A 23,223-nucleotide genomic window follows, 5' to 3' on the forward strand; every position below is an offset into this window, starting at 1 on the left:
CATTATTTATTACCGAGCTTAAAATTTCCCATCTTAATTTTTTACTACAGGAAAGATAGTGTTGGGCCGTGTCACCTGTTACTTTCGCGTCCAATCGAGAAAAGCATTAGCCTCCCACTCACGGGAGAGGTTTTTGCTCTCGTCACGCGTTCCTCCCCATGGGGGAGGAGAGAGTGAAATTACGTGATGAGCACAAAGAGAATCTGCGCAGAAGGCTAGAAATGCGAACGCTTTTCTAGTATCCCAAGTGTGAAAACCTTGGAGCAGCGAAAGAGCTCAACTATAAACCTCCAAGCTTCCCTCACGCTCTCTTGACGGCAAAAGAACAATCGCACCCCATTTCATGCAAATTATCTCTAGCCAAATAAACACCTCTATGGATAAAGGTGTGGGAGGCGCGGTAGTGGCCTAATTGTTAGCGCACTGGACTCGATCCGGATCGAGTGGTCCGGGTTCGAGCCCTGGGTCCGACGCCGGCCGGGGTAGTTGTGTTGTGTTCTGGGTAAGACACTTCTTTCAGTGCCTCTCTCCACCCAGGTGTGTAAATGGGTACCGGCGAATTTACTGATGGGGGTAACCCTGCGACGGACTTGCATCCCATTAAGGGGGAGTAGAAATAGTACTATTTCCATCATGCTACGGAAACTGGGACAAACTCCGGCCTGATGGATACCACTAGGCTCGTACGCAGACTTTACCTTTACCTGTAAAGGACAAATAGCATGATATTATGTGATATTCCTTCGCCTTAGCCTTGAAAACAATACAGAGCCAGTTGTGAACGACATTTAGTAGTTGAAGTGTTGTTTTATAACTTGCTGGTGTTGGGATAATAAAATTGTGCGATCAGGGACCACAGTCTCTTTGTCAAATTACAACTAATAATTTATGGAACTAAGGGAGCAAATAGAGCGTGGTTGAGCAAATATCACCAGTTGAGGGCGAATTCCCGTCCCCGACAATAAATTGAGCCTGCGGATTTTGTCACCGATGTTGCTAAGAAACATGACGTATCCTCATTGCGTCATGCTCGCATTGTTAGTTGATTGGATGCACGAATCGGAAACTCTGCGAGTTTCGACGAAGATCTTCCAAAAACATTACTTATCCCCCAGGGCTGTTGTGAAGATAGGGGCAGCATTTAACAGAGAGGTGAGATTTGTTCCGATGTTGTTCAGCAGATAGATTTTTGGCTCTTTTGCCATCCTATGATTTAACATAGAACTTTAAGTCTGGTTGAGTTCTGTAGTAACCCTAAAAGGCTCCCCAAGCTCACTCTACAATGCCGAGTAACGCCCGACATATTTTCAGAATAGGCAAATGGCTATCACAATGCCTACAGTAAACCGTGTGTATGCATGGTACATGCCTCGGTCGCAATTCTACACATTTAGACACTTATGTTTTATATTTAACCAGAATATGCACTGGGAATTGACAGCTTAGCCCCATTCACTGCCTATTCTGTGTGGAAAATTCTGTAATATGCACATATAAATTAGTGTTCTAACAATACACCATTAGTTCAGTGAACCAGGGCGTCATTATTGTTTTAATAACTCATTTAATTTGAAAAACCGCCACCTATAGCTGCGATAACTTTTTACCATCCAAATTTCAGTTTGAAATGAGTTTTAAAATATTTAAAATTCTACCAGACTTCGGCGTTGATCGATTTCTACTACTTATAACTCTCCAAAATTAATTTACTCCATTTAACATTATTTGCATAAAATTCGGCGCCGAAGTGCCTCCTATTAAACAGGTTCAATCAAGCGACAAAACCAAATGACCGCAAATTTATCTTTATTACGCCTCTAGCGGCTTTAGTGATATTATCGGTCTAGCTACAAAGCAGTAAAGTGTGCTTAAAACTATTGACTTTTGCAATCTCAGGATCATTCTTGCCTTCATCGTTGAGTCAGATCGTTACAGAAGACTTTTTACTTTAATAGAATCTGACTGAATGCTTCAATGACTTCTTTTGATTATCATTGACGTTGTTTTCTGTCGTTTAGACAAAACCATTTGTAAGAAACGCATCGCTGAAGATTTCTTCTCTCGGAATCGGTGCACGTACTCAGTGCAAGGCCATATGAATGGCGGGTAACTTCGAAATCTAAAAAATACAAAAAAAAAAACAATTTTATAACGAACTGACAGTAAATTTAATTTACACTCTCTCAGCTCGTGGCTGATCGAACCGCTCATCCAACCTCGTTCCCAGGGTTCTCTCCTGGAAACGACCATGGCTTGGAATTTTTAAATTAAAATTTCCACATTTTATCAGTTGATGTAAAGGAATATGAGAAAAGAAATCCTTTTTAAAAAGTCGAATGTCTGTGTAAGGTATTATATTATTTTGAATTTCTTGAATCACAAGGATCACTGCCAGGACTTTACTTGGGTTTTGGACGTCGCGTGAGCGAATAATTTAAGTCTTATTCGGGAGCTCTTTCAATCTGGGCTACCAATATACCAATACTTTACTCAAGTAATCATTATTTGCATCGTTGACAAATCTTAGTAGGATACATATCGCTAAAGATTCCATGCAGTATACCTGTAGCAGGTCTAAATGGTATAAAGGAGAAATATCTCTTAAAATCATTTATTTGAGTTGAGTGGAAACAAACAATTTTGACGAAGAAGAGTAACTTATTCTCCCATGCATGGTTAAGCAGATGCTTTCGTGGCGAACCCAAGATTTAACATCATTTTTCTCGGAATTTGTTATCCCTGGCGGTGAAGCGGTATCAGCTATCGACAGTTAGCCTTTCTATTATTTAGTTTACTCCCGAAATTTACTTTCAGAATTTTACTTTTTTTGTTTTTTCGCAGATTCATCAGGACGTCTCATTTTCAAAGGGTTTCACGAGAGAAACTTGCTTCTAGAAAAAGTTCTGAATACATTATAATTATTTGCATTAACTATTTCGTATCGAGAGCAGGCCGCCGACTATACTATATTGTCAACATTAATAATGTTTCAGAAAAAAAGTAGATCTCAGTTAATTTCGAAACAGCGTAATCTCCTATAATCGTAAAGCCAGATTTCCTTGCATCTGCTTTTAGAACAAAGCCTTCGAATAGGAAATGAGCTCTAGCCCCTTAGGTCGTGAAAAGTATTATGAATCTTTAAACACTTCACCCGTACAACGTTGTCGAAAAACTGTTGGCTGCTTCTAGCATCTTGAAAAATATAATAACGCTGGGTTCTGACAATACTATAAGCGAGTGAGTCAATTACATCATGGAACGCCGCCATGTTTATAAAACGGACCTTGGTCATTATGCACCGGTTAAATTGAACAGCACGAAGTGCTTGTGTTTGTGTAGAAACTTCAGTAAATTTTCAATGTCTTGAATAAGAAAGTCGGGCGATTATAATCCTTTATGATCCGCATTTTAAATAAAGAATAAGGTTGAAATTGAAAGTGCATTTTGCCGCTGTACGGATACTGAACAAATTGAGCAACTGTTTGAGCTAAACTTATTGAACCGATAGGGACTATAGCGCTCGCGGTGGCACAATTCGCTATTAAAGAGTCTAAAGTGAAGGCAAAACATCGTAGACGGGATGAGAGGTAAAAAGATAGCTTTCTTGTTATTTAATAGCTTTCCTATAAACCAAAAGGCGCGGCGGCCGTTTTGAGCAGCCCCCCCCGCCATTTCTTCCGGGGAGATGGGGGCCGATTTAACTGGGAAAATTTAACAACAATTAAAAAAAAATCTACAATCCTTCAGTACAGTAAGTTATGTTTGTATCTAAATTATGCTAACATCTCATTCTAGGCAGGCGAGTGCCTTAAAGCATACTTTCTTTCATTTCATTTCAATTGGGCTGCATATTTTACACGAAAAAAGCCGACCCACAAATAAACTATGATTGCTAGTTTCTTGATATCCTAAACTTCATCGTTCTGCTTGCTTTCTTATTTATCGGGAAACGACCAGAGAAGACGCTATTTTTTGGATTCTGTTAGGCCGAAAAAAAATAATTAATTAACAAGTAACTAGTGTACGAGTTTGAGGTTCTTGTCCCCATCTCACTAACGTAGCACCGCTCGTTTGACTTGAAGAGAAAAAGGAAAGGAAAAGCATCATCCTAGCCTGCGAATACTGCCGCCTCTCATTCGCTCCCGCTACGAAGAGCGAAACGCGAAGAGAGAGTCTCTCTTTGCGTTTCGCACGTAGTAGCGGGAGCGAATGAGAGGCGGCTGTATTCGCAGGCTAGCATCATCCATTTAAATGAAGTATTTAATTTGTTATAATTTGCAAATATGAACCATGAAATGCTCCAATCGAGTTTAGGGCAGAGAAGTGCGCGTTGTTTTAAGTGTACAAAATTCTTCTTAAAAGTAATAAAGTAAAACATGTTTCATAGGCGCCACTATATGCGCGCTATTTCTTTTCCCGCTGGAAGGCTATTGAGTCCTATATTTATTGTCCGGACGGCTGTAATTTATAAAAAAAGAATTATCACTTAACCACAGGAAAAGGAAACCGCTCTTCCAGGAGCAAGAGGCTTAAATTTTGGCAAAAACAAAATAGCATAAAATTGCTGAAATCAAACACAAACAACTTGTTTGTTAATTTGACTGCATTTTGACACGTTTCAAACGTGTCAAAATGCAGTCAAATTAAGGGCGGGTTCACAGCAAACCCGATACAACATTAAAAATGTAAGAAGGATGCCGGAAAACTCCTTTTTATACATACTTTTAAAATGAATATTTCTGCCCGCAATTTTAGTGCTTTCGGTATCTTAAAATAGAGTAAAAATCAATTATATTACCACATATAATATGCATGAGTATATTTTAAAACCTATCGTCTTTTTCACGTGCTTGTGAAAATAATTACCGTTGTCAAGGGTGCAAAATTTGGGCAATTTTTACCCATTTACTTTCTCTGCTAGCGGAATTATTCATCTGGTGAATGCAATTGTGGAAAAACTTCTCATCTCAGTAAAATCGCCTACAGCATATGTATATGACAAATAACCGTTGGTTGGACTTCTAGAGTAACTAAGGAGGCAGCTTAAGCATAGCCAAGTGGCAGTCCTCTGTTTGTATTTGACGAAACGTTTACATAATTATTCGTAAATACCACAGCGAAGCAAAGACAACTCCGCGGATTGTGTCATTCGACGCACAACACGGCTAGTATTGCTTCAGCTGTAAGTATATACATATACCTTATAGGAACTTAAAGTATGTATGAAATGAAATTGAGTTTACGTACAAGTTAAAGCTATATCGCCGACCCCTGATTAAACAAATGGATGACGAATGTATTTGATAGGAACCGAGCTTACAAATGATCATTTCGTAACCTGTAGTAAGAGAGAGATCTAAGTATACGTTTGGGGAGTATTTCCTTCTCCCGAGGTGAAACATTTTACTCGGCCTCCAAACGATATAACATGATAATCTATGCAGCCCCTATAAATGGAATTGTTCGCGCAAAGTGATAAACACAAGTAGCGTCTGACAACTAGACTATAACTACATTGGCATATTCTAATACTTTCGGTTACCCCTATCATTCATCGCAATACTCTGAAAGTAATTCGCATTCATTTAGCAGCCTTTTCCTATCTTTCCTTTTAGGGTCGCTTTTTTCTTGGAGCTGAAACGTGTAACGTGTGTTGGCGGGCAATGGTAATAAAATAAAAATAATTTGAAAAAAAAAAAACTTCGCCAAAACAATCAGGCCGCTTTGCTTGACACATACAGTCAACTCTCGCCTTGCGGACACTCGCTATATTACGGACAAAATCCTGATCCCCGGGGAATAACGTTTGACTGGAAATGACTCCCGCTATTACGGACTCTCACTATAACGGACACTAAACAACGCCCCGAGCGCGTCCGCTATAACGAGAGTTGACTGTACACAAAAGCCTTGTTGGAAATAATTTATGTTTAGTACATTAGAATATAGGAGTTATCTAAACAAACTCAGCTGAGTTTGGTTCAGCTTGCTGTAGTCAGGTTTGGGACCGCTACTTTCAAAGCTTCTGTACTTTCCGAGATCGGAAAATTAATCAACTTTATCGATGCTGTCCGTCGCAGGGTCTATCTTTGAAGGGAGGGGGCGTTACATTCGGGACTTGATAGTCATTTCTTTACGAAATCTATACGAAACTAGCAACTTGCAGTAAAAGCTCTATGTGATCATCCCTCCCCCACCATGATTTTATAGTAGCGACGGCATATTAAATTTTAACGAGCACATCGCTGTTTCGTGACGAGGACATTGTTGTGATTGTAGTACGACTGAGAAAAAAGGACGCCGAAATCTGCTACTGTGCAGTAGTAAACCACATGGTGACGTAAACCAATGTGTTTTGCATAGGAACACCATACTTCGACTAAACTCACGTTAAGCATAAAACACAGCGTAAAAGAATCACTATCGTTTTCCAAAATTTCGATTTTAACTGTTTTGGTAGCATATCATGTGAGAGAAAAACGCTAAGCCGCTTGCCGATTTACTCTTCACTTTGGGCTTTAAGCCTTCATTTCTTATACATTTGCGTTTAAACTACTTTTACAATTCGACTGTTTAAAAAATATCTTAGCTTGCAGGAGCCTTTTTGCGTCACAAACGCACGAGTTACCAGAACACCAATTACTTTTACCCAGTTTATTTACCCAGAAGGATAATTTTCTGTCCCCAGCAGATTGTCCTTTCTTTTCCAATCTGAAGATAACGTCGTTTCAATTTCACTGGCGGATCCGCGGCCCCCTCCTTATTTTTTAGAACAAATAGAGGCCCGAAGGGCCGAGAAATTATTTTTCGAATGCGCCTCTTCCCCCCCCCCCCCCTTATTCTAGGCTCTGGATGATCGCCCCCTCCCCCTTAATCTGAAGGTCTGGATCTGCCACTGAATTTATCCACTAAATCGCGTGAACTTTTACCCCACACCGCGAGATAAACTCTCAACAGTCTCACAAGTTATTCTTACTAGTCTGCATTTAATTTTGATGATGATTCCAGTTAGAAGAATTAGGTTTTTTGTAAAGACAGTTCCTTTTGACGATCTACCTTAGGTTTATTTCTGGAAAGCTAAAAAAATCGTTCTCTTTTTTATAGATGTCGGTGGTTCAGAATTGTTTAGTTGTGTTCCTTCTATGCACATGGAACATTTCTGAAGCTGGCCATCAAACCAAGGTCACAAATCAGCTGAGAAAGTCAAGTCCCACGAGCTGCGAGGAAGGCAGCCACGTGCTGAACAGGTGCGAAGAACGCTGTGAATGTCGGGACGGCAAACTAATAAATTGTTACCGAGTACGCAAAGAGTTCACTAAAATGGACATCAAACAAAGACGTCGTTTTATCAAAACCTACAAGATGGCCTCAGTGCATCCTGCCTTTAAAAGAGATTATGAAAAACTGGTCGCGTATCACATTAACGCTCCAGACAAGCTTCTTCACCATACGCCTCATATCTTTTTTCCGTGGCACCGATGGTTCTTGGTTCAGTTTGAAAACCTTTTGCGCAGAATAGACTGTCGGGTGACTATCCCTTATTGGGACTGGAGCCGAGTCGCTCACCAGTGGTGGAATGGATCTGGTATCGTGAGTAGCGTGGAGATTTGGAGCTCTGGGGATCACGGGTTAGGCGGCGATGGAAACCAATCAGAATATAATTGCGTTGAGGATGGACCGTTTAGCAAGCATAAATGGCGTCTGTTAAAAATTGCCGGAGGCGGCTGTCTGAGGAGATATTTCTATTACGTCAATCTCACTGGGGATACGGAACATTTGAACAAAACTCTATCCCTTCCGTTGGAGAAATTTTTCGAGTTTGAAGGAATAGTTCGGGATACTTATCATTCCCAAGTGCACGACTGGATTGGTGGAACAATGTACGATTGGTTCTCGGCTTCTAATGCTCCAGAAATGGTTCTTCATCATTCCTTCCTGGACAAAATTTGGCTCCAATGGCAGAAAAAAGGCGAAGATTACAAGAATGTCTACTTCCCAAGTATTCCTTACAAGCTGCCTAAATCAAAGTACTACGGATGGCAATGGTTGGATTCAGATAACCTCCCTGGTCAAGTAAAAGTTATGTATGAAGATTAACTGTGAAATTAGAGCACTGACTTACTAAGAAAAACATTGTAGGTTTTGACATTTTGTCCTTTCTTTTTCGGAAAGGAAGTAATTCTCATCTTTACCGTGAGTTCACTTCTCTCGAAAACTCCTCCAGATTTTTCAATTTTACAATTTTTATTTATTTTATTAATATTTTTTAATTAGTTGTTGAGTATTGCTACATCCAAATTCACCCTGTGGTTCTTTAAGGTGTCTTGTTTTCGGTGAAGATTGGCAAATAAGGCCTGCCTTCATTGGGTAGCATTTCTTCATTATAGCACCTACGAGTTTAGATTTCGAAGTAGACTGTCCACAGCCCTCTATTTTTTCGTGTTTCGATCGATGAGCGCGCGGTGAGAATGGCGAGAGAACTGGACGTCGGCGCAAAATGGAAGAAGCAAGGGGGGTGGGGGGCGGGGAGCGAAAAAAGTGAAAAATCAAGAGGCTGTGGACAGTCTAATTTCGAAGCTGTTAAAAGAATTCCTTTGAGCAGGGCCAAAAACAATAACATCTTAATACTTTTAGCTGCACTGCATGTGCCAACGCTTTCATTAAAAGTAAAGAAAAACTTAAAAAAGAATTTGCTTAAAATATAAAATTACGAACTAATGAACTAGATATGGGGGGGATAAAATATGGAGTGATTTCATTAATGCTGAACATTCAAAACTAAAACAAAACAGAAAACAAAACAAAAAAAGGACTTAGTGTCTAAATTTTTCTAGTTGTGAAGTAAATATTTTTACAGTTTAAGTAAATCAATCTAGTAAGTGGTATTTCACCATGTAACTTCTACATGTTAGTAGAACTCTGCATTATAATGTAAGTACAAACGCTGAATTCCGATTGGCTGATGAGCTATGGTACATTTTCGTTTTTTCGCACCTTTCTATATATTTATAAAAAATTTAAATCAATCAGCCATAAGTTTGTAGTGGCCGGCGGTTGTCTACAAAATGGCGACGTTTTATTTGTTTTTTTCCAAAGTTTCGAAGGAGGTTTAGAAATATTACAGGATAATTTAATACCCGAGAAGGCTATGCAACATTTATAACGTCAAAATAAAATAAAATAAATAAATAGGAATTTGCAATGGCATTTCACAGAGTGGCTCTTCATTCATTGCTCCCTGATTGACAAAATTTAATGAACTGATAACGTGTGCGTTTACAGCTGCAAGTATCAAATGACAACTGGTTATGGGAGGCGCGGTGGCCTAATGGTTAGAGCGCCGGACTCCGGATCGAGCAGTCCGAGTTCGAGCCCCGGCCGGGGTCACTTGTGATGTGTTCTTGGGCAAGACACTTTACTCTCATAGTGCCTCTCTCCACCCAGGTGTATAAATGGGTACCGACGACATAATGCTGGGGGAGGAACCCTGCAATGGACTAGCATCCCATTCAGGGGGGAGTAGAAATATGCTACGGAAACCGGGGATAAGCTCCGGCAGTGTGGGCCGCTTGGCTCGTATTAGTTTATAAATGTATAAATGGGTACCGGCGACATAATGCTGGGGGGGGGGGGAACCCTGCAATTTGGACTAGCATCCCATTCAGGGGGGAGTAGAAATATTCCTAGCCGCTTAATGCTACGGAAACCGGGATAAGCTCCGGCAGTGTGGGCCGCTTGGCTCGTGGCTTCTCCTTTTGCAACTGAGGTTACGTGACCAAGTTTTAACTAAAACAAATTTGATATTATGGGTTGTAACAAAATGTCAAAAATGGAACGATCCCTCGAGAATAGCAAAAATGTATGGAAAATTTTGCTGGAAGGCAAGACCTTGTCCTCCAGCAACATTATCTACCTTTTAGTCGCCTTGGAAAAGTTTTCGCCAAAACATAGTGGATAGGGTATTCGCTTTTTCCCGTTTCCATAACACACCTTGTTTACCTCAAAAATGTTTCTTTAAGCATTGTTTTCAATTTTAATTTTCTTGGGACGATCGTCTATCCCAGGATACATTGAAAACAATGCTTATGCACAAATATTGGGGGAACCAAACTGAGTGAATTATGGGAACGGTAAAAAAAAGGGAAATAAGAGGGAACATATTTAACAAAAAAAATGTTGTCAATGGAAGGTCAAAATTTTCCTTCTATTTTCCGAGTACAATTTCGTAAGTTTAAACACATTTCTCTGGCCCAATTCATCCCAAGAGAATCTGACTGACTGACTTACAGGTCTTTTTTTGACTGACTGACTGACTGACTGACTGACTGACTGACTGACTGACTGACGACTGACCGCTGCTCTCTCTCTTCTCTCTTCTCTCTCTTTTATTTGAATGACTTTCTCAAGTGATCATTATTGTTTTCTGTCGTTGTTTGTAGGATACACATCGCTGAGATTTAACTTTTAATTCATAAAAGTGAATATATGAAATCTCATATGTCTGAAATGCAGGAAAAAGATTTTAACAAATGAAAGATCGTGCTCAATTCATTTAAATTACAAACAACTAATTTTAATGAAGAAGAATAAGTTATTCTTTCATGCATGGCTGTGCAGTCACTTTCGTGTGACGAGCCTGTGTAGTCAGTGTTTGCGTATAAGGTTGGGCTGATAATGGAAAGAAATATTCCATGTATCGATGAAAGTCCGCACGGAGAATAAGAATATAAATCATTGTTGTAAAAGTCGGAGACCTAGCTCATTTTAAGGAATTTGGAATTCTAATAATCACAAGTAATGGTTCATTGCTCTCTTGCTTATATCGCAATATCTGCATTAATTGTGGCTGAACTTAGGTTCGCCTATTTCCGTTTCCGTTTACATTTCCGTTTCCGGCGAGTTTTGACCACAAACTTCTGAAATAAATCGTCTTGTATCATCTGAAATGATTGAAATTTCCATAAGGCTTTATCGGTACAATAGCGATTGAAAGATCAGAGAGGACTGCATCTGCGAATTTGTAATTGCACGCTAAAGCCGAAGGCCCTTCACTCCAGTCGGCCTAGACGGATTGTATCACCCGCCGAAGTAACACTAAAAGTCAAATCTTTCATCGTAAGACGAAACATCTTGAGGTAAGAATTCAGTCAGTTTGACTGCGGTGATACAAATGTAAGTACGATAGACTTCACTGACCCACAGAATACTACCAAGTTACACATTTAATCTCTCACAATTTCATAGTAATTTTTTTTTCGGAATTAATTTTCCCTGACGGTTATAGCTTCATTAGTCAGCTATAGACTCTTTCTTTTATTGCGTTTACTCCAATAGCTGCCCTTCTCAGCAATTACCTTTAATAGGCTGTAAAGCCAGTTTAATGTATCGGTACTGAATCTGCTTTTAGAACAAGCATGATAAATTTTGAACGGAAAAAGACTAAAGAACATGTCTAGGTTTTAAAATTGTTAAGGGGGTTAATATTTTTTGAATTACAGAAAAAAAAGGGAGAGAAAGAAAAAAAAAAAGGAAGAAAGAAGAAAGAAGGATAAAAATTAAAAAAAGCGAAATGAGAGAGTTAAAATAAGAAATAAGCTCCAGGTTCTTTAGAGCATGAAGGGTGTGAAAAGAAGAAGGAAAATTAGGGTAGATGGTATTCAAAGTAATGCATTTTGCTTATTGCTCGTATTTTTTGAGCCCACTTAATCTGTAAAACTGAGAGACCGGGGAACTCTAACGCTGAACATTTTACATTTTAAAGGACACTTTGAGATCAGTATTAGCAGAACCAAAGTACGAATTTTATCTACTAAAAGCAATTGATGCTTGACAAACAATTATGCTTAGTGAATTTTCATTTTTTTTAAGTGTTCAACAAAAAGATGTCGTTCGCCCAGATTTGGTTTGTCGTGCTTCTTTTACTCAGCTGCAACATTTCAGCAGCACGCGAACAAGGAGAGTGGATCGCAGACCAGCTGGGAAAGTCAAGTCCCACGAGCTGCGAGGAAGGCAGCCACGTGCTGAACAGGTGCGAAGAACGCTGTGAATGTCGGGACGGCAAACTAATAAACTGTTACCGAGTACGCAAAGAATTCACTAAAATGGACATCAAACAGAGACGTCGCTTTATCAAAACCTACAAGATGGCCTCAATGCATCCTGCGTTTAAAAGAGATTATGAAAAACTGGTCGCGATTCACATTAACGCTCCAGATCAGCTTCTTCACCATACGCGTCATATCTTCTTTCCGTGGCACCGATGGTTCTTGGTTCAGTTTGAGAACCTCTTGCGCAGAATAGATTGTCGTGTGACTATCCCTTATTGGGACTGGAGCCGAGTCGCTCACCAGTGGTGGAATGGGTCTGGTATCGTGAGTAGCGTGGAGATTTGGAGCTCTGGGGACCACGGGTTAGGCGGCGATGGAAAGCAATCAGATTATGATTGTGTTGAGGACGGACCGTTTAGCAAGCATAAATGGCGTCTGTTAAAAATTGCAGGAGGCGGCTGTCTGAGGAGGCACTTCTATTACGTCAATCTCACTGGGGATACGGAACATTTGAACAAAACTCTATCCCTTCCGTTGGAAAAATTTTTCGAGTTTGAAGGAATAGTTCGGGATACTTATCATGCCCAAGTGCACGACTTTATTAATGGCACGATGTACAGTTCGTCGTCGTCTGCAAATGCCCCAGAAGTGGTTCTTCATCATTCCTTCCTGGACAAAATTTGGCTCCAATGGCAGAAAAAAGGTGACGATTACAAGAATGTCTACTTCCCAAGCATTCCTTACAAACTGCCTAAATCAAAGTACTACGGATGGCAATGGCTGGATTCAGATAACCTCCCTGATCAAGTGAAAGTCATGTACGAAGATTAACTGTGAAAGTGAAGCATAACTTACTAAAAAAACATTGTAGGTTTTGACATTTTGCTTCGTCCTTCTCAGAGAGGAATTAATTCTTTGATTTCATTAATCTTTTTTGCTTTATTTGCACAATCATTTTATCAAATATGCTTTAAGACTAACCAATTTTGTTAAGGTTTCGCTACATCAAAATTCACCTTGTAGTTCTTATATATTTGGCTAGGATTAGCACTGATTAAGGACAAATAAGGCCTGTCTTCCTTTGGTAACTTTTCTTTGGGAAAGCACCTCCATGTTTAGGTTTGAGAATAGACGGCGAGCGGTCTCTAAGCGTGCGACGCGAAAACCATTATCGTCCCCAGAGCCCACCCTCCTTCTGGTCTGCACTAGGGATCGTGGGCTGTGGGGACGAGAATGCGCGAAAACGAGAATGTGAATGGAATCGAGATCAAGTGAAGAAGCAAGCCGCGAGCCGATAATTATGATAAAGAAGTGCAGGCGCGTATGGAAAAAAGAAAGAGACCTGCGTCGCCGCTCCTACCTCGCCCCAATTCCTTCTTTTTTTCCGTAATTTTACAGGACAGTTCGCATGTCACGCTTGCGTGTCTCATATCGTGTGTGTTTTGCGCTTCGGGTTTTTTTCTCAAATGTTATTGATTTGTTGATAATTACTAATATCGGTATAGCACAATTCAAGTAGTTAACAAGGCAAACGACCCCAAAGTAGGGGTCCAGTTAAATCGTAGATGTTCTTAGTTCAATACTTGATCCCGTTGCCCGTTGCTTTTCGTTTAGCAAGAGGCAAAAAGATTAAATATAGAAAATAGTACCATGGAGGGTTACCTCCATTCCTCTAATTATAGGTAAACTAGTCCACATGTTCGACATAAGAATGCCTTGCACCTTTAATAATTGAATCGCACCGCAAATTAGTTTCAGTCTAATCTTTAAACAAAACCAATTTACTAGTACTTAAGCGACCTGAGTACAAACATCTCTCTCAACATATTGCACAACTACGCGCTTTTTAATAGGCCGTTTCCGAGGTAACCTTTGCCTCTGTTTCAAAACGAGTCTACGTGCCAAACAAATGAAAAGAGTGTGAGGCGGGGAACCCGCACGTAGACTCGTTTTGAAACAGAGGCAAAGGGTAACTCGGAAATGGGCCATTGAATTTTAGAGTTTAGTTTGTAGGTCGTTATGTGTTGTAAAAAAAAGAAATAAATAAAAAATAAAAAAGTTATGTGTTGTAATCAGAATAAGCTAGCTCGACGTAGGGAAGGTAAAAAAAATACCAAGAATCGACTGACGCATGCAAAAGGAATAAACGAGGAACTTTAAAACTCTTGCCAGGCTAAATCTTAGATCTAGGCTGGTAACCCAAGGTTCGAAATTTTTGTGTGTGTATAGCCAGAGGTTTTTTTTAATGTTTAACCCTGGCTACCGTACGCGTTCATCAACAAATTACCGTATTTATTCGATTAAGCGCCCTGGGCGCTTTATTAAATTTTTGGACCTTGAGGTTGGGCGCTTATTCGAGGTGGGCGCTTATTTGAGGTTGGGCGCTTATTAAATTTTCACCATTTTAAGCAAGCAGTACCTTTTTTACAAGAAACAATGTATAATAACTAAACGTGAAGGTATACTAAAGCTGAATTTTAAATGTTCATTGAAAGTTTCAGTAAAAAAAACTAAAAACAACTCGGTCTTCGGTATAGTCTCTTAGCAGTACTTAGTCAATTTTAACCTCAACTTCAACAATAATCAAAATTCCTCTTTTGCCCTCATTTTAGGGGGTGGGGGTGGGCGCTTATTCGAGGCTGGGCGCTTATTAACTTTTCCTACCTACAGGATGGGCGCTTATTCAAGGTGGGCGCTAATTCGAGGTTGGGCGCTTTATCGAATAAATTCGATAGTTTACACAACTTCTGACAAAATGTGAAAATGAATTACCAAGAACTGAGAGGATCGGTTTTCGTTTACATGTGACAAAAAGATATTTTTGTTACCAAGTATTTATGTCAATGAATTATGAAATTAATATCAAGAAAGATTCGTTTATCAACGTTAATAGGAGCGAAAAAAATGATAATTCGGTGATTTTTTTAATCGATTTATAGGAACTTTCTAAGAGAGTCCACCGATACGATTCCATTACAATGCAACTCCACTCAGCAGAGCACGAAAGACGCACAAAACAAGTACAAACATCTCACAATATTTGGTAGGAATCCCGTTAAACGGAGAAGGTTCTCCCCCCTCCCCCTCCCCCTCCCCCTCCCCCCCCACTCCGGGCCCCGGACCGCACGCAATGTAAAATATAGTTCAAAGACTGAAAAACTTTGACCAATAATCTATTATTAGACATTTTAGTGCGCAGTATCTCGGTGTATTTTGACGAATCCTGTATTTTGGAGAACCTCTTGGACAAGTTGACATACAAATGACGAGTAAAGAAATATACTTCAGAAAACACACTTATCTTTACCTAAAGAGCACTAAAGAGCGCTAAGAACTACCAACCGTCTGTCCAAAATAAAAAAAGGATTCTACTCAACTGCAGCGTGAGTCAAAAAAGCATCTTTTCAGTGCGCCTTTTACGCCAAGAGAGTCTGACTGACTGACTGAATGCTTCAATGACTTTCTGAAATGATCATCATTTGCATTGTTTTCTGTCGTTCGGGTGTAGACTGAAATCTTTGTAGGATGCACATCGCTGAACTTAGTTGTGTTGAACTGATGCTTTCGTGGTGAGCCCACGCTGACCATGGCTTGAAAAAGAATTTCTACATATCAGTAAAAAGCGATATGAGGATAGAAATCCTAGAAAGGTCCTAATTCTGACGTATTTGGAATTCTAATACTTTCAAGTTACGAGGCATTGCTCACGTACGCAATATCTGCGGAGACTATGCACTTTTGTTTGCCTATTTCCGTTTCCGTTTACAATTCCGTTTCCGGTTGTGAACATTTCGAGAGCCGTTCCAATATACTAAGTGGTTTCAGTGTTGTGCTCACCGCATACTACTGAAATGAATGGTCTAGCATCATTTGAAATGACTATAGGTTTCATACGGCTATACTAGCACAATTGTCGACAGCTGCCAGGGACGTAGCCAGCTTTATGAAGAGTTGTAGGCCTGGCCGCTTCTAGAGGGAAAAGGGGTGGGGGGGGGGTGGGGGGAGGGGGGGGTTCGGGGTTATGCTAAAGATAAAGGCCCTAAAAAGTGAAATCCGGCAGCACCTAAATTTTGGCATTTCATTGCCGAGAATGGTCCGGCAATTTTCACTCATTGTTAAATATATAAACGCACTTGTCTTTAACGACACATACCTATCACTTTGTAAAATAAAGTTCTCGAGTTCGAGTATAAAGTGCAAATTTAACAATATATCCTTCCAGACTTTTCAAGCTTAGCCCTTTTTCAGTGTAAGTCAAGTTGCTGTTTCGTTGAGAAATTTGTCAAGGCCACGAAAAGAGAGTTAAAGTTCCAATACAAGCTGCGCGCGCGATGAGCGCGCAACGACTTACATTCAGTCAGCGCGGCTGACTTGTTCAGAGATTGAAGATGAGTCGCTTTTCCTGACGTTTTCGTTGTTTGTTCCCATCGCAGAACATGATACTACGGACTTGTACATCTCGAATAGTATGGCCATTTGTATTGAGATGTTTTGCGACAGGAAAGCCTGGCAGGTTTTTCTCGATGCTGCAGCGGCGCTCAACGAAACGTTGCTGTAGCGTGCGGCCAGTTTCGGCGATGTAGATCGCAGAACAACGGCGGCAAGGGATGTCATACACTGAGCCGGTTTCGCAGGTGAAAGCGTGCGTGCATGGAAAAGTTCCCACATTAAGACCAGACTGGCTACTGTCGGTGGTGTGAACTAAGACGTCCTGCTATTAAAAAAAGCCCGAAACGTTTGGAACGCTATTTTGTTAAATTGGCACTTTATACTCGAACACGAGAACTTAATTTTTTACCTTTTTATGCTTTAAAGTACAAGTGTCACGCAGCCAAGTATTTCCACTCGCTAGAGACTTGATCAATCGAGAAAGGGTAGTTGCGATATTTATAATGCATATTGCTTTCTATTTCATCTTGAAAGTGCTTCAGCCACAATTACTCTTTTGATAGCAGATTTTAAAAATACGAGTGGGCTAAAAAATTTGTAGGCCCGGGCCTACGGGCCTATAGGCTAGATACGCCCCTGGCTGCATATTCAACATGTTAAATGCAAGCTAAAGCCGAAAGCCTCACTCTTCTGAAGGCCGAGACAGATTACGGGACCGTCTTAAAGCGAAGAAAAGTGATAAGAAATATTTTAACTGTAGAAGAAAGATCTTGAGGTAAGAATTCTGTCTACTCAGTTTTGCTTTGGAGATACAAATGGGTGTCAAAATCACAGAATCCCAAGTTTGTCAAGTTATACTTATTCAGTCAGCACGCTCTTTGCACTTTTAATTTTTAACTAACCATGTTTTGTTTGCTCGGATTTCATTACCCCTCGGGTGTAGCCAAATCAGCTAGAAAACCTTTTTCTGGCTTTAAACCCTAAAAGAAACCGGGATAACCCTAACCGCTAGACATATTACATTTTTTAAACACCCCGAGGAGGTGAAACGGGTTTTGGTAAAACACAAAATTTTAACCACAAACCAATAAATTATTGGCTTAGTGGTTAAAATTTATTCTTGAAAAAAATGACTAGCTAAGTGCAAGCGGACGTCTCAAACTCAATATATCTTAATTTATTTTGACAGTGTTCGTACACAAGATGTCGGAGGCCCGTAATTGGTTTATTGTGTTCGCTCTGATCAGCTGGAACATTTCAGAAGCAGGCGAACAGAGAATGATGACAGCAGACCAGCTAGGTCCAGCAGGCTAAGAGGAAGGGAGCTACGTGCTGAACAGGTGCGAAGAACGCTGTGAATGTCGGGATGGCAAACTAATTAACTGTTTCCGAGTACGCAAAGACTTCATCAAAATGGACATTAACGACAGACGTCGATTTCTCGACGCGTACAAGATGGCGTCGATGCATCCTGCTTTTAAGAGAGACTACGAAAGATTGGTCGCTATTCATATGAACACCCCAAATGAGCTGCTTCACCATTCGCCTTACATCTTTTTTCCGTGGCATCGATGGTTCTTAGTTCAGTTTGAGAACCTCTTGCGCAGAATAGACTGTCGACTGACCCTGCCTTATTGGGACTGGAGCCGAGTCGCTCACCACTGGTGGAGTGGGTCTGGTAACGAGGACTTTTGGAGCCCTGAGGACCACGGGTTAGGCGGCGATGGAAACCCCACAGATCACTGCGTCGAGAACGGGCCCTTTAGCAGGGGTAAATGGCGTCTGCTAAAGATGATAGGAGGCGGTTGTCTGAGGAGAAATTTTAACTATACCAGTCTAACCGGGGATTCGGAACATTTGAGCAGAACTTTTGCGCTGCCGGTGGAAAAGTTTCTCGAGTTCGAAAAAATAGTTCGCATGATCTATCATAATGAAATTCACAATGCTGTAGGTGGCACGATGTTCAACACAACCGCTTCTAACGCTCCTGAGGTGATCCCTCATCACTCCTACCTGGACAAGATTTGGCTCCAATGGCAGAAAAAAGGTGACGATTACAAGAATGTCTTCTTTACTAGCATTCCTTACAAGCTGCCTATGTTAGAGTACTATGGTTGGGAATGGCTGTTACCTTCTCGAAAATCGTAGCTGGCCTTTTTTCGTACCCAAAACGACATTTTTTCCTCTCCGAAAACAACAAGCATTACTTTGCCCATGTCACGAAAGTTTGAGCTAAAGAAATCACTAGTTTTTCATCACACTTTAATCCGAAAATAGTAGGCGATTATCGGTCTTCCGAACAGCTATTGACCGAAACGGTCTGTTGGGTGCCCCTGAGTGGGTGTAGCTAATAACGAAGATATCGGTGACGCCATTTATTATTATTATGATTGTGCCAACCACAGAACTATTGGCTGGTTAAACAAAGAGTTCAATTCTTTTGTTTAACTTATAGGGAATTTAAATGACAAAAAACAATGCTTAAAAAAAAAATTGATAATTATGTAACGCTGTTTGATTTGGAAGATCGTTCCAAAAATATTAATAATGCAGTGGATTGGAGATTTAGTTAGTATGTTCATAAATTATGGGCTCAGATTTACCATTAAAATTGGGTTTTTTGCCCAGGACATAAATTTGAGTTTGGTAGCTCTTTTATCTTGGCATCTCTAAAGTGACCAAATAATAAACTTCGCGCAAACCTAGTTAAACCTAATCTCCTTCACAGCCGTTTTTAGGATGTCATGCATGTTATGCGTTACGTGCATAACATCCTTAGATGTAAAACAAATGCACTTTTAAAGATGTGAGTGGGGTAGTTTTATATTTGGTCAATTTGAAGCTCTTTTCTTAAGTAGTGAGATGACACAGTGAAAATAGAGATAAGTCAGTTATTGAAATTGTTCTGCCTGTAACTGGTGATTTGAAGGATCAGATGGAAAGTTCACAAGTGCATATGATTCAATTCATATTAAATTCTATGGAAATGTGAAATTGGAAGAGTAATCATAGGGCCGCAATGTGTGCAAAAGGCTCAAGCTACATAGCCTGCTGCACGTATCCTGTGCCTAAAAAACTAAAGGTAATGTTATGAGAATTGACTATTGACTGTAATGAAGGGAAAATGACACTGCTTGACAATGTACATGTATTGGCTACAGGCTCTTCCACTGGTAATAGGGACCTTCACGGATCGGAGTACGAGTATGAGATCGAGTGGTATCCATCCAGTTACGTTCCCAGAGCCCTCACTCCTCCCTGTTGCTGACCAGTTGAAAAGGAGACTACCCATGCAAGACCGGGTGTGAAATGTGATAATCGAAAGCAAAAGCACTAGGTTTGAAACACCATACTTGTACTCAATCTCATGCTAGTACTCTGATCTGAAGGTCCCTGATGAAACAGAGAGCTGAGAATGAGTTATGTTTTAGTAATAAAGGGTAGGAGCTGGACGTCAGTGTAGCTTGATGCTAGTGCAGCTTGAGTAGGTGCTGGTAAGGCTATAGCATGCGCGGCCTCGTCCGGTACGGCCACATGTTTTTTGCCTAAGCAAACATTTGGCCGTCCTTGCCTGTAAAATCGTCGATAAAGCCTAGGTCTAACCCAGAGAGACATTGATACTAACTTTAACTTCCATGCAAAGAGCAAGGAAGAATAAAAGAGGTGACCGAGGCTCAACAGAAGAAGAAACAAGCACTGCCAAAAAATCCAACATGGCGGATTTAGAAGAAGACGCGAGCGTTTTGTTCACCGAGAAAGAGCCTACCCTGCTCGAGATTAAAGACCTCCTCATAAGCATTCGGGCTACTGTATCTGAAATTTCACAAGAGAATCGAGCTCTCAAGAACGAACTCGCAGAGCTGAAAGACTCGCTGTCCTTCAATGAAAAAGAGCTACAAGAGATCAAGGTTTCACTAAATAAAGCAACAACAACCAATGCATCACTACAAAAGGAGCTCAACAAGACAAAGGAAAATTTAGAAGCCACTAAGCAACAACTGGGTAAGGAAAGAGAAGAAACACAACGGGTTTGGAGTGCTTACGACGACCTCGAGCAGTATACTCGTAAAAATTCCCTTGAAATCCATGGTCTACCTGAACACGTCTACACCGACACAGAAAGCGCTGTCATCAAAATCGCAAGTGCACTCGATGTAACTATTCGGCCTGATGACATCGAAATCTCACATAAATTGAAAGGCAGAGAAGGAAAGCGACCGATTATTATTAAATTCTGCAGTCACAAAACAAAGTCAAAACTGTATAAAGAACGCATCAAGCTTCGTAACATCAAAGTTTCTGACATTTTCCCTTCTTTCTCGTCCGCCGTTGAATCAAACCAGGACCGCATTTATATCAATGAAAATTTAACACAGCACAGAAGAGATATTGTGAAAGAGGCAAATCAACGAAAAAGAAACAAACACCTCTCAAGCGTGTGGACACTGGATGGGAAGATTTACGTGAAGTCCTCATCTGATGGTGAACGGATTCGAATCTTCTCTTTTGAAGACCTAGAAAACATTTGACAATTACACCAGACATGTCCCTGAACAAAGGAAGGACTCGGCCGAATTGAGGTTTTATTTCCTATCTATAATTACTTTCCCCCTGTGTGTCCTGAGTTTTCTGCCTCCCCCTCAGCATGCTTCGTTCTAATCTTCTAAGTTATCTATGTCTTTTTGTGTGTGTGTTTGCGCAATTTATTATATATATTTCTATTACTTTTTCGATCCGCTTTAAGTCTAATAAGTCTATTTTGCTTCTATCGTGCCACATTTCACGCAGTTTAATATCACTCCTATGCTTTGTGTTTCGCGGTATTGCCTTGCTTAACAAACACGATCTTTTAGCAGTAAAATGGTCGCAAGGAGGGCTTCGTAGCAATTTTAACTCTATATTGATTGTTATTTTCATCCATGTTTTTGCCAAGAAAACATCATTTGTCTGAATTATGACAACTCCATTTACAGCATCTCTTTGTTCATTAAATGTCAGAGGTCTAAACCAATCGCGTAAACGAAGACAGCTTTTTAGGTGGCTGCACAACAATAGATTTGATATCGTATTCCTCCAGGAAACCTACTCAACAAAAAGCATAGAAAACTTATGGAAATCTGAATGGGGTGGAAAAATTTATTTCAGCCATGGTACAAGTCATTCGAGAGGTGTCATGATACTATTGAATCCCAAATTAACTGCTCTAGCTGACACCATCGAAACTGACAAAAACGGAAGATATTTAATTCTTCAGGCAACTATTTGTGATACCACCTTTAGATTGTGTAACATTTACAGCCCGAACAATAATTCTGATCAAAAAATGTTTTTCTCGAACGTTCGTGACATTCTCAGTAATCGGTCGGACAATATAGATAGTACTATAATCGGTGGAGATTTCAATTGCGCGCTAACAGCTCGTGACAAACTAGGAGGTAATGCGGTAGAAAGAAAAAACAATGTAATCAGCGAAATCTTCGAACTGCGCGACCTGTTAAAACTTCAAGATGTTTGGAGGTATCAGCACCCTGATCAACGGCAATTCACATGGCGCGACAAGGCACTAAAAGTACAATGTAGATTGGATTACTGGCTAGTCTCTAAGGATCTCTTAGAGATCGTGCTTAACACAGAGATAAAAGAATCCTCTTTGTCAGATCACTCTGCAATAATTATGACACTCCAATCTAAAGACTTCGCGCAAAGAGGACCTGGTTTTTGGAAATTTAATAATTCTCTCTTGGAAGATAACACCTTCTTAGAACAACTTCATTGTATAATACCGGAGTACAAAAAGAAATACTGCTATCTTACAGATAAAGGTTTATTCTGGGATATGATAAAAATGGAGATAAGAGGTTTCTGCGTGCGTTACTCAAAGAAAAAGAGCAGAGAGCGTAAGAACATAGAAAAAGATCTCTCAGATCAAATAGACGCCTTAATGAAAACACTCGTATCAAACAGGTCAAAAGAGAATATTGCTAAATTATATAGCCTGAGATCGGAGCTAAACAAGATTGCTGATTACCGGACCAAAGGAGCTATTGTAAGAAGTAGAACAAGATGGCATGAGCAAGGAGAAAAAAATACTAAATATTTCTTAAACTTGGAAAAACGACAGCATGCCAAAACATACATATCGAAGCTTAAATCTCAAGATGGCCAAGAAATAACAGACTCCAATGAAATTTTACACTGCCAAAAGCTGTTTTATAAAAACCTCTACACAGAGGTACCTCGAAAGAACCGGCACGATAAATTATTTTTTGAAGACCCAAACCTCCCAAAATTAAACGACGCTGACCTAGAGAAGCTAGAATTGCCACTCACCAAGCAAGAATGTTTTGAAACGCTTAAAATGAGTGCCAAAGGCAAATGCCCAGGAAGCGACGGATTCACTGTAGAATTCTATTTACATTTTTGGTCCGTCTTAGGAGATGAAATGGTTGAAAGTTTTAATTATGCTCTAATACACAAATGTCTAAATATAACTCAGAGACAAGGAATTATCAAAGTTGTGCCAAAAAAGCGGAAAAACAAGCTATACTTAGAAAACTGGAGACCAATATCTTTATTAAACACTGACTATAAAATAATAACAAAGGCCATAGCAAGCAGAATCGCCAACTTTCTCCCCAAACTTATCCATGACGACCAAACCGGTTACGTCAAGGGGCGATACATTGGCCAAAATATTAGGCTGATACAAGACATAATGAAAATAACATCTTTAGAAAATATACCAGGCATGGCAATATTCGTCGATTTTAAAAAAGCCTTTGATTCG

At 40.1% G+C, this 23,223-nt stretch overlaps 2 protein-coding genes and 1 pseudogene across 4 annotated transcripts; all 3 read left to right on the forward strand.

Moving 5' to 3' along the window:
- The first annotated feature begins 1,053 nt into the window (after window positions 1–1,053).
- LOC144659011 (tyrosinase-like) lies at window positions 1,054–8,730 on the forward strand. Of its 3 annotated transcripts, XM_078519543.1 has the most exons (4): window positions 1,054–1,152; window positions 4,922–5,182; window positions 5,616–5,666; window positions 7,105–8,730. In XM_078519543.1, exons 3-4 carry the CDS (start codon window positions 5,664–5,666, stop codon window positions 8,095–8,097), a joined length of 996 nt encoding a protein of 331 aa, XP_078375669.1. In that variant the 5' UTR covers window positions 1,054–1,152; window positions 4,922–5,182; window positions 5,616–5,663; the 3' UTR covers window positions 8,098–8,730. The 3 variants fall into 3 exon arrangements, with proteins under 3 accessions (XP_078375669.1, XP_078375670.1, XP_078375671.1); XM_078519544.1 differs by lacking the exon at window positions 5,616–5,666; XM_078519545.1 differs by lacking the exons at window positions 4,922–5,182; window positions 5,616–5,666 and having other exon boundaries at window positions 1,059–1,152.
- Window positions 8,731–10,931: 2,201 nt separating this feature from the next.
- Window positions 10,932–13,430, forward strand: LOC144659012 (tyrosinase-like). The gene is made up of 2 exons (XM_078519546.1): window positions 10,932–11,135; window positions 11,869–13,430. The coding sequence occupies exon 2, from the start codon at window positions 11,883–11,885 to the stop codon at window positions 12,876–12,878; it is 996 nt and encodes a 331-aa protein (XP_078375672.1). The 5' UTR covers window positions 10,932–11,135; window positions 11,869–11,882; the 3' UTR covers window positions 12,879–13,430.
- Window positions 13,431–17,639: 4,209 nt separating this feature from the next.
- On the forward strand, window positions 17,640–18,584 carry LOC144657837 (tyrosinase-like; annotated as a pseudogene).
- The last annotated feature ends 4,639 nt before the right edge of the window (window positions 18,585–23,223 follow it).

Source organism: Oculina patagonica, chromosome 6, assembly GCF_052425735.1.
Source record: "Oculina patagonica isolate OP01 chromosome 6, crgOcupat, whole genome shotgun sequence".
In the NCBI taxonomy this organism is placed as follows: Eukaryota; Metazoa; Cnidaria; class Anthozoa; order Scleractinia; family Oculinidae; genus Oculina; species Oculina patagonica.